General features: G+C 39.9%; 1 protein-coding gene across 4 annotated transcripts in view; it reads left to right on the top strand.

Moving 5' to 3' along the window:
• The window catches only part of bcas3 (BCAS3 microtubule associated cell migration factor), a 322176-nt gene that overhangs the window by 285893 nt on the left and 22421 nt on the right, over positions 1–13862 (top strand). For 2 of the 4 annotated variants that reach the window (XM_042224209.1, XM_042224204.1), the window contains one exon: positions 5397–5573. In XM_042224209.1, the coding sequence (XP_042080143.1) occupies positions 5397–5573 (177 nt within the window). Of the gene's footprint in view, positions 1–5396; positions 6500–13862 lie in introns of those variants that run through there. The other 2 variants (XM_042224203.1, XM_042224205.1) reach the window with 2 other exon arrangements.

Below are 13862 nucleotides of genomic sequence, written 5' to 3'. Positions count from 1 at the left end.
CGATCCCTCAGCATGTTTGTGCTCTCTGCTCATATCGTCTCCATATTCAATCATTTTTGGCTTTTTAAAGAACTTATTTTAACATAACTCTGGACAACAAACAAAAAAAGTCACTTCAAGGGACAAACTGCATTGTATTTCTTCACGTCAATGTATGGGCCGCAAGTAGGGGTGACGCGGGCTGCAAGTGGCCCCTGGGCCGCAAGTTTGACACCCCTGATATAGATAGGTTAAAAAAAAAAAAAATCCACATAAAGGGGTAGATGTGAACCTTCCCCTACCCTAAACTGATAACTGGAGACTTGGTGGACATTAAAAGCTTAAAATGAATTTGTTTTTGTTTTGCTGCATCTAATCTCAGTAAACATCCTCAGTTTGACTGTCTACAGTAATATTTTAAAGCACTCATTCTGGCGTATCTCTTTGAGAGGTGACTGTGACGTGCATGCATGCTGTTGCAGCATGATTAAATCTTTAAGTAAAGTAGCACTGACTGGAGGGATAAGTAGGGCCAGTATGTGAGGGCTAACAGCTGGGTGGAGAGTGGCTTTTAATCCTGCTGGGTTTAACATCATGAGTGAACAACAACAATCTTCCTCCAGCCACTGAATCATCTTTTCATTTCCAAAGATTTACAGGCAGAAATTAAAAAATGGAGGTCAGAGGTCAATAAAAACATGCTGATGCTTGTGCTGCTTATAAAAACACAGTGAAAAGATAAAGTTGTATTAATTAAAGTTGCATTTAAAATAAAGACAGTATGCACAGTATTACTTCATTAAAACAACAAAGTTAGAACTCTGCCAGTGTTTGCACAGATCAGGATGAAAGTGCGCAAAAGTATAGACAGTTTTTCTTTTTTAGCACAAATTAGTCAATAATTATCATTTAGGGGTGAAAGTTAAGAAATTCTTCATTGTCAACGGGAAACATGAGAGCTAGTTAGGTAACGTGAGCTAATGTTGAGCCATTGCTTGTTTTCTTTAGTGTCAGTGACCTTAGTGATCTAGAGCAGTAGTGATAAACACACACTTTATGGAATGATTTAATCATAACTTATTTCCAACGTGAGTTCAGATCACCTAATGTGGACAGCCGAAGCCGAAAACTAAAGGAGAGAATAACTATAATATAAATGGTTTAAGATTTTCTTTCAAAAAAATGACCAGTTGCATTCCCATCTGTGCATTTAAAAAGTTTTTGAGTACAGTGATGTGGTCAGTGTGATGATGGACAAAATCCACAGTCCGTTTTGTGGAAACAATGCATTCTTAGGCTCACGTGAGGCTTTAACACGTGCATTTAGTGAAGGGAAAGGGGTCATTTTCAGAGTTACAGTCTTTTTAGCAGAAAATACAGTCTACTTTTTAGTTGACAGGGAAACAGGAAATGTTGCACTGAAATAACTGTATATTATGACGGGACAAATTTGTCTTAGCAGTAAAGCCTCATATTAGCTATAATTGAATGTTACATTTTTACACAAAGAGAGGATGAGGGAACTTTATCATTCGTAAGAAGCAGACGCAAATAGTTTTCTCCCAAAAAAGAAAAACAGGTCTGCTGATACTGTTGAAGAGATTTATACCTTCTGAGCTTCTCTGCCATCTATCATTGGTCGTTTCAGCCTAAAGCTATTGGCCTTCAAATACCGATATTGGTCAAAGCCTGCCCTGATAAACCTAAAGCTCCTCCTAACCTTCTGCCATGCTCTTATCATCCAGAAAAGCCACACCAGTCAAAACCTTTGATCTGCCTGGCTCACTTGCTATCAGGAAGCAGACGGCTATGTACTCCTGTATTGCTCCCTTCCTGATTTCTTAGTTTTTTGCGTGTTTGTCACACTTCATATAAAAAATAAAATACAACATTTTTTGGTAATCTGAAAACATTTAAGTGTGACAAATTTGCAAAAACCCTAAAGTACACTGCATGTTTGTTGTGTGCGTCTGTGTGCATGTGTGGTTGAGTGTGCATGTGCATCCTGAGGCCTGGCAGATCTCAGCTCCGCTGTAGGCCAGTGACAGGTGCTAATGCTGAGGCGAGAGGTTACACGAGCCTCCGTTCTCCCTGCTCTGATAACACTGAGCAAAAGCATACAATCAGACACACACACACGGCGGCTTAGCTTCCTGATAACTTCACTTCAGCAGCGGCTTGTGTGTTTATGCGTGTTGCACCAATGGATCGTTTTGCACAGATTCTCCTGAAGCTCCCCCGAGCCTTACTTTAAAACCTTTGTAAAAGCCTGTGTTTTGCAATAGAGGTGAGATGTTATTATGCTTTGCACATTGCTGGATTTGATGCTGGATAACTGGGTTGTGAGTGTGTCTTTGTAAAGGCTGAATTGAATTTTGTAGTTGTAAAGAGCTTAGTGTTGCAGAGCAAAGTGTGCCTCATTGCTTCTAAAGATACAACTCACTAAAATCACCAGCTGACCATGGGATTGCCAAACGGTTACGCTTTCATTAGATCATTTTTTTCTTAAGATGTTCACACAAGTCTGGTGGCTTTATGGGGTCAATGATGATAACGTGATATGAATTTTAATCTTTGGATGCACTTCTTTCAATTGAGTGTAACAAATTGTGGCATTAGAAGGTAAACAAACAATTGATTGAATTTATTTACCCTCTCCAGAAGCTGCTTGTGTTAACATATCGGTCTTATCTAGTAGCCTCGTTTTCATATTTACCAGTGATCGTCTATCTATATCCATCTGTTTCTTCTGTACTTGAAGCCTGGACACACGGATTGGATGTTAATCTTTCCAAGAAAACAAAGATCTCTTCTGTCCTGGTCTTCACTTTTTCCTTTGATCCCATCCTGTCTGTGTCTCATTGGGGTTTTCCTGATACCCACAAGACCACTAAGAAACCTCCCTGTATGTGTCCACTTGTCTAAATCAGAGTGTGTAGAAGAAGTGTGAAGCAGCATTCATCTTTTTAGATTTGTTCAGCAAATTTATTAACCCAAAGGATTTCTTTGTGTTAACTTTGAACAGACAAAGGTCAGGGGTATTTCAAGTCATGAAGCCTTTAGTGTCATGAGTTCTCTAAATTTCACGCAGATTTCTCCAAGGAGCTCATTAAAGTTTCACTTAATTTACTGAACTTATTTTATTAATCCTCTGAGGCGAATGTAATTATCTAGTGCTGAACTAGAAGAAGAATTTACAGCATGATTGTACAAAGTTCCCTGTGTTTGTTGTGTGGGGTGTTTTGAATTTTTTTTAACTCAGTAACATTTTAGATGTTTTTTTTTGTCAAAAACAAAAAGATGTGCAATAACTCCTTTAAAAAATGAGATACCAATATTTATTTATACTGTAACAGTTGCTGGAATCAGGGATTGTGTAAAATGGCAGGATCTGTGTAAGCACTGATCATATGGTGTGTGTGTGTTACCAGTTCAACATTTGGACAGACGTTGGGTGGATGAACTGTTTTGCACTAAAGTTTGTAGAAGCTGTGATGAAGCTTGACAAAGCGATTTGTTGGAGTCTCCAAATGGCCTTAACAGATACTAAGCTCAGACCAAAATCTAACCTGCCACCACCAACACATTTCTTATGTATGTGACTGATTCAAAGCTCAAAGTTCACTTTCTACCTGTTAAAATAAATATCAGTCTCGTTCAGTTTTTTTAGGTAATTTTGGTCCTCTGTAGCTCGAAAGGACAGTTGAAAAACTGCAAAACTGAATAGATCTTCATGTCTTTTAAATCCTGTTTGAGGGGCAATACAGCTGGAGTTCATGTTGTCATTTATAGCCATCTCTACTCATTTCTGTAGTGCTCTTTGTAGGGTAGTCTTAAATTATTTTCCCACCTCATTGTGGCGTTACAAAATCCTTAGTTCAGCTTTTAAAAAAAACCCAAATACAGGATTTATCCATAGAGAACATTTTCTGTTCTGAGGTGCGTGTAAATGACCTCATTAATATTTAGTAAAGTGTTTTGTAAACCTAGCTCTTACGGTGTGTTCACATACACGGCTGTTTAATAAAAGGATTGTGAACCATCAGTTTGAGAGACCATCTTTTCAACCGGGGATGCTACAGTGCGAACATGCTTTTTGATTCTGTAAATCTCTATGAGATTGCCTCACTTTTGGAGGGAGCCCCAAGTGGCCATTAGAGGAACTGCAGTGACACTTTTACGTGAACTTGATTTTTCAGCCCTTGAAGTTGCTGCGTTTCTGGTCTTTATGCTGAGTATCCAAGTTCATCCTCTAGATGCACTTTTTGTTTAATCCCTGAATGTTTCACTACACGAATGTTCATTTCACCACTCGCACACGATTTTGAACCAGCAAACAGTCACAATGATAATATGAAGCTAGTTAGACTCAGTGATTTTTTCGCACTCCTGTCTGTAACATATTTCTGGGCATCAAGAACGAGAGAGATGCGGATATGCAGCACTGATCATGATGATAAGCTGACTTTGAAGCCAGGAGGTCATGTGTTTGTTTTGTTTGTTAGCGTGATGAGTCGCCGGAGCACCTTACCAACACCACTGCTAAATCTTCCCTTATCACCTCTGCTTGCAGGCATAATGACCTAGTCAAATGAACACACTAATAGAATAAAACAGTTGTTTGACTGCCTGCATGCCTGCTTGCTTGGCTGCCTGCGTTGTCACACACACACACACACACACACACACACACACACACACACACACACACACACACACACACACACACACACACACAGAGACAGATTGGAGACTCTCTGGCTCCAAACTGCAAGATCTCTCTGATTGCAGAAAATACAACAGACAGAAAGGAGAAAGATTAAGATGCAGCACCGGCCTGTGTGGATTTGGTTTGACAGGCTTGAAGATTGTGTTGTACTTACAAGTTTCTGTGTGTGTGACTCAAAAGCAGCTGATCTACAGATTCATTTACGTTGGCTGTAGGACGGATATGTGAGTGATATATCTGAAAATGGCAACATGTTTTAATATTTTCATTTGCAGTAGAGCTGCAGTATTTTCACGATTAGATTTTGTTTTTAAAATGTATATATTAAAGGAGAAAAGATAATATAATACACAGATTTGACACAACGAAGCATTCGTACATAATTATACTGAAAGAACAAAGGTGGACTGTGCTTTAAATTAGCTTGTATGTTTCCCTAATCCCAAATATTGTGCATCTGCTGATGCAAGTCTGAGTCAATGTTTCTTTTTATGACATCTTATTACATTACAGAAATAAATACAGCTTTAAAATGTCACGATGGGGCCGGATCCCCATTGTGCTTATCAGCTCAGGACATCTCCAAATTACATTACACAACTGGCACAGCTGTTATTGTTCTATCTTCTAATCTATTTGGTAATCAAGCGAATCTTAACTCCGCGTTTGTCTGCGCGTTTGTTTGCAGGGCCATTTGATGGACGTGGCGTAACCCTGCTGGAGGTATGCGGGAGCTGGCCAGAGAGCTTTGGCGTGCCACGGCACAATGTTGGCTCAGCAGATGCGAGCGACGAAGGCCTGCGAGAGAGACTGGCTGACGCCATGTCCGAGTCCCCCTCTAGGGATATCGTAGGCTCTGCCACAGGTAAGCGAAGGATGAACAACACACAAAAACACAGCTGCACACACAGGATCGTGTATCAGCATTCATTCGTTTTCTGTTTTCTGTTTAATTGTCACCTTAGGTTAAATGTTGCCACAAGAACAATGTGTTACTGCGGTCCATTTAACATAAACGGGAATTATTTATATTGTTTGAAAAGAAAAAGGTAAAAATCAGAATAAAAGCAGGATTATGACATTTAGTGTGCCTACCAGTCAGAACAGCTGAGGAAGTGATGCTTGAATAGCTGGAAGCAGTTATCCTCATCATGTCTGACTAACACTAAGAAAAGTTCACAGTGTTTTAAGTGTGTCCTAAAACACTAAGATCCCATCTCAAATAGTCATTTTCCTGTTTCTGTAGGTTTTTTAGTGTTATTTTGTATCTTGTTAGCAGAATGTAAAATAGACTTTCTTAGAATATTTCTAAAAATCAGCAGTCTGAGTTTAAAACAGTCAAAATCCAGTAAACACACTGTGATGAGCAGGCAGAAATTGACATATTTCTTATCACTGAAACACATCGTTGTGAGTTACTGAGATTCTTTATGATTCTGAGCATTGCAATTTTACGTGATTTTGTAGAAATCCATATTTGCATGCACAAAAAAATGATCATCTGGGTGTTTTCCTTTCTTTTGTTTTGCTCATAGGTATTTAACTCATTAGAGATGTTTTCAGTGCAGCTAAGTGTTTGTTATGTACCCTGACTTCCAGCATACAGTGCTTCTCAGGTCAAGGTCCAGAAATTGATTACCTCAAAGCTTGTAGGATGTTCTGCTCGTCTGAATGTGTGTACGAGGTTAGGGCATATCAGCACACGACCAGCTTTAGTTTGTGGCTTCCTGTGTGTGTGTGCGCAGCAGACATGCTGTTGGCCCTGACAGTCCAAATGGTTAACTCATTTAGGAAGCGACAGCGTGCTCAACCCCCCCCCCCCAACCCCCCCACCCTTTAAGTGAACAAGAGCTCCTTTGACTTAAATGTGTGTGGGGGGAGGGGGTGCAGAGGGTTTTGGGGTAAGGGAGTGCGATGGTCACAAGGCCCTAATGGATTTAGCATCGACTATCAACCCCCAGCCCACCCCACCCCACCCCTCCCGAACATCCCTGGCCATATCCAACCAAGTCCACCCCCGTCCTCCCACTCCGTTCAGACTTAACCTCATTTGTAGCATCTCTCTCTCTCTCTCTCTCTCTCTCTCTCTCTCTCTCTCTCTTCTCATCACTCTTTTTTACTGACCCCACCTCCACTACCACCACTCTCCCCCATCTCCCTCTCTGAGTCTCTTCATTAGATTAGATGCCGGAGACTCGTGGACACTACTAGTCAGTCGCTTCGTGTTCCCTCTGGTATTCTCTCCCGACCACCTCTGTTCCCCTCCACTCCCCCTAATGCAACACAAAATTCATTACTGATCACATTACATCAAAATACGCCCGCGACGTATACACACACTCTCCCTTTCCTGCGCTTCGGCCACGATGAAGACATCATCCACAGGGAATGCGATGGACTTGCTGGTTCCTCCATCCATCCATTCATAGAGACGGAGAGGCTTCAGACTCTGTAGGCTAATCTAATAGTGCAGCACTTCTACATTGTAACATATGGGAAATGTTCTTGTTTGTACTATAAGGAGGAGAGAGCCCGGGATGGCCACAAGTTGTGGTTTCCCAGGGAAGAAAAAGGAACCTGGCTCTGACGATGCCATCCATCTTGGTTAGTGTGCAGTGTGTTTGATAACCTGTTTATTGAACAAGTGGTCGGTATTGACACAAGCTATACATGAAAAGCTTAAAGGAACAGTTCACCATTTTTTTAATGAGCACTTTTTATTGAAACTCTTGTACTGAAAAAGATATATTTGTTCCTTTGAAATCTGCCCTGTCACTGACTCTGAAAGCTCATTATGACCTTTTCTATGCCACGCCCACACTGTCGTTACAGGCATTTATATACCAATGTGAAAAGCAACCAGAATTGTAACTAAAATGTAATTTTAGAATGTAAATTCTTTTAATTGTTTCCATTGTTTAAAGTAGCTCATGAATATTGTCTAATGTTCTTTTGTTGGGAAAGTTCACAATAATCAGACAAGAAGGTGAATTTAGTTTTATTTTGCCTGTACAGACTGTAGAAGTCAGATTCCATATCAGCTGCATGAATATTATTTCCGAGTATAATTTAAAACAAAACAAACAGCAGGTATACACACCTATATGTGTGCCTGACACCAGAACTTCTCAATGATCATATATTAATTCGAGACGAGCTCACTATAGTGAGACCACCAGGTCTGTCTTTCTTCATTCTTTGTGATATTGTTTCAAGAAATGTTAAAAAGCGCTCTTAGCCCTGATTTAGAAGATCTGAGTCCTGTGCCTGTCCATGTCTATTGTGTGTCTATAGTGTGTGTGTGTGTGTGGGGGGGGGGGGGGGGGGGGGGGGGTGCATGTGCATGTGTGTCAGTCTGAGGGTTAGATGAGCAGCAGCAGATGGTATCTTGCACAGAGAATCCATTTACTTGGGACCTGTGGCCCCAGTGCTTAGACACCGAGTGGCTAACATAGACCTTGAACATGAGTGCAAACACACTCTCACCTCACCTGCACGTGTGGCACATGTTTCTGCATAATTGCTGAGTGAAATTTTTGCATCCTGTATGCACAACCAGTCAACACATTATGTGTTATTATTTATGCTTCCCACTGATATTTATTATAGTTTTGTTCCCGTCTTTGAAAACTGTTTGCTCCCTGATAATCTACTGAAGTATATTTGGATCGGTGTACGGCCACAAACGATGGTGTTTCCTTTCTGCATGTCTCCTCACACACACACACACACACACACACACACACACACACACACACACACACACACACACACTCAGAGGGTCTCAGGGCTGGAATGCTTGCTGATGTAACAAATCACCATCTCTCTGACATTCTTCTCGAGAACACACACACACAAACACACACATACACTTTCGCAGATTCACAGGGAAAACAAAGCCTCCAGTCAGTGTAATAGGGCTCTCACGCTAATGCCGAGACCCAGCGTCGCCAGCTCAGAGGGCAGGTGACACTCACACAGAGAGATGGACGGATGGACAGAGGGAGAGAGAGAAGAGAAGATGAAGAAGAGGAGGGGAGAGAGTCACTGACGACTAAAACACACTGGGACTGAAATTAGATTTGGCTCCAATGATATAATGTTGCTAATTAGATTTGTCTTATTGGTGCCTGCCCAACATAAATTCCATTGAAGCCATATGGACAGTGGACTACTGCTAAACACAACCTGGTGTATCTCAGCTGAGAGCAGGAACAATGGCACATGTTGTGTTCATTTGCTCACATCATGTTATTATGCGGTACACAATATTTTTAAGTGGTGGAGTATTTTCATCTCGTCTCCATCGTTGGTGTCCAGTGCTCGTAGCTGTTGTGTCACTTGCTGTGCATCAGAGTTTTCCAAGGAAAGAGATCCCAGTTCCATGTTTACAGCAGGAGATCAAAACAGTCCAATAATGAGTTGAATCAGTGAGGTGTCATGGTAAACAGCCTTTGACTAGAGCTAAATAAAGGTTAGCATTTCAAATTTGGAGCTGTGACTTGCTTCTGGGCCATTGTTTTATTACTTCGTTTAATATGGGGCCATAAAACGTACATAAAACAACATGAACTGCTGTGATTACATTTTTGCTTTCATCGTGTCTGTGGTGGATGGGTATTTCAGGCTCAGTACTAGCAGTTTTGATAAGAACAAAATAGTTCAAATACAGAATGCTGTATGTAGAAATAAAAGCCACGTGTACATATAGTGCTCTGTCTCTGCTCTGTTTGGGCAAATCGACAGAATGTTGCCAATACATGCAGCATATTTTGAATCAATGCAGGTTAATAGTTTTATTATATTGATTCCCAATCCAGGGGCAGCAATGATTACTTGATCAAACACTTGCAATAACTGCTAACAGGCTTTAAAGAAAGTATATTATTCTGAAGAATGCTCTGATTCTGAAACTCAGCCTGAACTGATGCTCTTTACAATTCAATTGAATTGAAACATTGTACTTCAACAAACCACATCAATTTTCAAACTTTATCACCATCTACATACTTACAAGACTTCATGACAGCCTGTTTACAGTCAGTTCATAAAAGTACATTCAGTTTTAGCATCATTTTCTGTCAATTAAAATTCATATAATGCTTGATGTCCAGCTTTGTTTATCTGATACCTGATCTGATGTCAAGACGTTCTCTGAGTGATGAGCACAAGATAGAGCACTAAGTCTTTATGACTCACATAATCATCATAGCACAGAGCGGTTTAGCCAATAGCCAAATATCATTGAACATTATTTGTTTTTCATGTTACTTTGCTACAGACTGTGTGTTGAGTTCACCCTGTTTGATTGATGAGGGAAGGGTCCAGGGGACCACCCACACCCTGCAGGTCAAATGTAACCCTGTTTGTTGGAGCCCAGCTCAAAGAAACTGGGAGTAACAATAATAATAATAATAATAATGATAATAATAATGATAATAATAGCAAAAGTGTCTGAACAGCCCAGAACCCAGCTGGCTCTTTCAAAGCCCGTCTCAACACAAATATTTAGGGGAGCCTTATCAACACAAAAAGGCTGAGTGCACTTCCTTATGTGTGTGTGTTTGTTTCTGTGTAAATGGTTGAGTGTTAGTGTATGCATGAATTTTAACTACCCTTTCCACATGTTCATTTTTAAGCGGTATGTGCGAATGTACTCTTGTGTGTGCGTATGTGTATACTAAATGTATATACAAGTAGGTTAGTGTGTGCCTTTACTTTTTTTTATAGTTATATACTCTTCACATACATGCATTAGCAGGAAAACAGTCTATAATTTTCTCTGTAGTGTATGCACATGTTTGCAATTACTTGAATTTGCATGTACACATGTGTGCATTCTATATGTTTTTGCACGTGTGTGTGTGTGTCCCATGTGACTCTGTCCAGGTGACTGGCCTGCTGTACCTCTAAAAATGTTATTATTTATGAACTTGCAGGCAGTGATCCAAACAGTCACCCTGACTTAATAATTGGCAATTTGCTGGTTGGAGCGTCGACTGTAGGCCTCTGGCTGGGTGACACACTGTATGTAGGCTTTGGGAGAGTTCCACTGAACCTCTGATGTTATCACTTCAGAGAAAACATTGGCTCATGCGCTGCTTTGTATGTGTTTGAAAAAATCTCTAAAAGATAAAGAAAGTTTGAAGTAGGAAATGTCTGTTGATGTATTTACTCGGTGAAGATTGAGGGTTTCCTCTCTAACAAAGGAACTGTGTGTATGTTTGCTGGAACATATGGGAGCATGTTTGTTTTTAGCACTTGTAACTATCTTAAAGAGATGGCACCTTGCTGCTTATCTCTCTCACCCCATTTACTAATCAATATTACACTAGACAGCATTGCACTTTAATAGCATGCTCTTTTTCCATTTGGACCATTTGATGAATGTGCACTGTATATTACAATAACCTATCAAGTATAATGCTTTCTTGTTCTAATGCCACTGGCAACTGCCAAGAGCCTGTAATCTTCTGTATGCATCTAACTGGTGTTGGGCCCTTGACTGGAAAAATGTAATACATTACTCATTACTCTTACTCATTTCTAAAGCAGCATAATTGCTTTGGTTATTAGTCCCTGTGGGCAATAATTGGTTGATGGGCCCATTATTTTTCTGTTACATTTTCAGATTTGGATCTTGTCTTCAAAACACTGAGAAAAATGTCTCCTGGTTAAAGTGTACCTCTGTGTAACGATGAGAAAACTGCTGCTGTCATCTCTGCAGTTTAAATGATGAGCTGTTCCCCAACAGAAGGTCTGTGCAGGGAAAGAGTCATACAGCTTCCCAGAAGCTACTGACATGAAAGTAGCTTTTTTAAAAATTCTGCGCTCAAACAACGGCACTTTTGACAGCCTGGACTCGAGATGGCAGCTGCAAATCGTTATGCAAGAGTGTTGCTACTCTTCAGATATCTTTTATATGGGTCTCGCCTCTATTGCAGTTGCAGATACTTTTGCACAATCCAAAAGTTGGAGCTTCTCATTCAGATGTAGTGTTTTGAATAAAACCAGACTTCTTTCAGAAGGGATTATTGCCTGTTTAGCTTTACATTCCCCATGTTATCTCGTTAGCATGCTAGTTTCTCTTATTATTGTCATTATATGTTATTAATCAGGGCAACTGCCCCAGCAGACTGGAGCTTCCTTTAAATGGGAAATGAATTTGTAGTGATACAGTGAACTGACAGCTGCATAATTATTGGTTTTAAATTAGAATTGCTGTGTGCAATATACCAACATTCAAGTCTATACACAGGGACAATCAAGGCTTTGCCAACCAGGTTCACACGTAACCTCACACTCACCATGACACCCACCTTCTTAGGGAAAAAAATAAACCCCCAGTGCACTGTTATTTATACAGTATTTTGCTAGTTGTACTGACCACTCAAAGCACTTTAGAGTACATTTATACACTGCTTTATTGTATTATCTGCTTCATATTTGATGCAAACTCCACACAGAAAGGCCCCGGGCAGGCTTTGAACCAAGAGCCGGCTTCCTATGAGGCAACAGCACTAACCGTTGTGCCGTGGCTCTGTGGCGGAGCAGTGGTTAGCGGTGGAGTGGTTCAAAAAAATATAATGCTTTTACTATTAATTAGGACCTGTTCTGAGGTCAGTGTGACCTCCAAGGGCTTTATATCACATATGATAGCCACTTAGCAGCCAAAATCTAAGTCTGCTGTGATCTGCTTTTGGGAATGCACGCCTTTATGTAGACGTGATAGTGTCTTTGAAAGTAAACCTACAAGCACAGGAAAAAAAAGACTGAACTGAATGAAGATGGGCATACAAAAAAAAAAAAAAAGAAGTGAAATGAAATGAATGATGGAAATGTTTGACACCACAGGCATGGTTCCTTTTTTTTCTTTTGTTTTACTTTATCTTATTTTTCTAATTATTATTCTATATGTATTTATATTTTTATACATATATATATTTGTTTGTTCCTTTTTCTTTCTAATTTCACTGTCTTGAGTTTGTGACTCTCTTTATATTCTGTTATTCTGAAGAAACTGTATGCGTAATGGACAGGTGAGTTGTTCAAATAAATAAAATAAAAAGTTTAAAAAAAAAAAAAACCTACAAGCACAGCAAAACAAAAACGTTTGCTTATGAGTAAAACCAGTGTTGACAGCACTATATTTAGAGGTTGTGTGAAAAATAATGCAAACACTCCAGCAAATTCAAAATAATTCTGGGACTATAATTCCAACATAGAATAATATTGTCACAGTTAAAAGGAACACGTTTTCAGATTATCAGACACATTCAGGGAAAGGTTAGAAGACACTACTGGAAGTGAAAATGGCAGGTTGAGACGACAAAGGAGCGCTTAAGTTGTAAATTTTAGTGTGACGTCACCAAAGTTCATACGCACCGAGCAGGTTTGTTCCGACTGTGAATGACATGACTTGGAGACAAAGTATCTGATCTGTGTCTGCTCTTCAAGCTTGAAGTCATGCAAACAAGCTGCACAGGAAAAAAAATAGGTTAATCTTTTGAAATAAATTTTTTGTGTAAAAATGAATAGCCTCTTTTTGCAATTATATATAAATCATTCAATAGAAAACCTCATTAATTGGGCTATTACGGAAACATGGAAACTAAACTGCACGCCTGTTCAGACAGCTGTGTGATTTAATGGTCGCACAATACATCCTGTATTTGAATTGGCTGCGTACTCCTTTCACACAAAGCCATGTTATTATCCTGCCGACTGACTGGTTTCTTTGCTATTCAGCCTTGTTTTAGTACACTGATACCCATCATAAGAACAACAATATACAGGAATGAGTGGAGGATTTGCGGGTTGCTCAGGCTCGGAGGTCCTTCTTTTCCTATCAATCAGTCCAGACGTCTGCTGGCTTCAGTACTAAACATACATAAATAACCATACAGTAACACACACGCCAACGAGAGCAACATGCAAGCAAGCTTTGACCATAATCTGCTTCGGCTTCTAGTACCATCATGCCCGCCTTGTCACAAATATATCAGTTATATTTGGTCTAAATTTGTTTATTGGTAATGTGAAAATTCTCGTCTAAGCATCAGTGGTGCTGAGCAACGTGTCCTTTTTTTGAGAAATGTTTTGTTTTTTTCCCAAAGAATCTTGTACATGAGCAACTGTGTTAGAATGAAATACA

This window comes from Haplochromis burtoni, unplaced genomic scaffold (genome assembly GCF_018398535.1).
Source record: "Haplochromis burtoni strain Fernald_Lab_line unplaced genomic scaffold, NCSU_Asbu1 Contig_132, whole genome shotgun sequence".
NCBI classification, from domain to species: domain Eukaryota; kingdom Metazoa; phylum Chordata; class Actinopteri; order Cichliformes; family Cichlidae; genus Haplochromis; species Haplochromis burtoni.
Note: the sequence above shows the minus strand (reverse complement) of the source record. Positions and strands in the feature narration are given on the sequence as shown.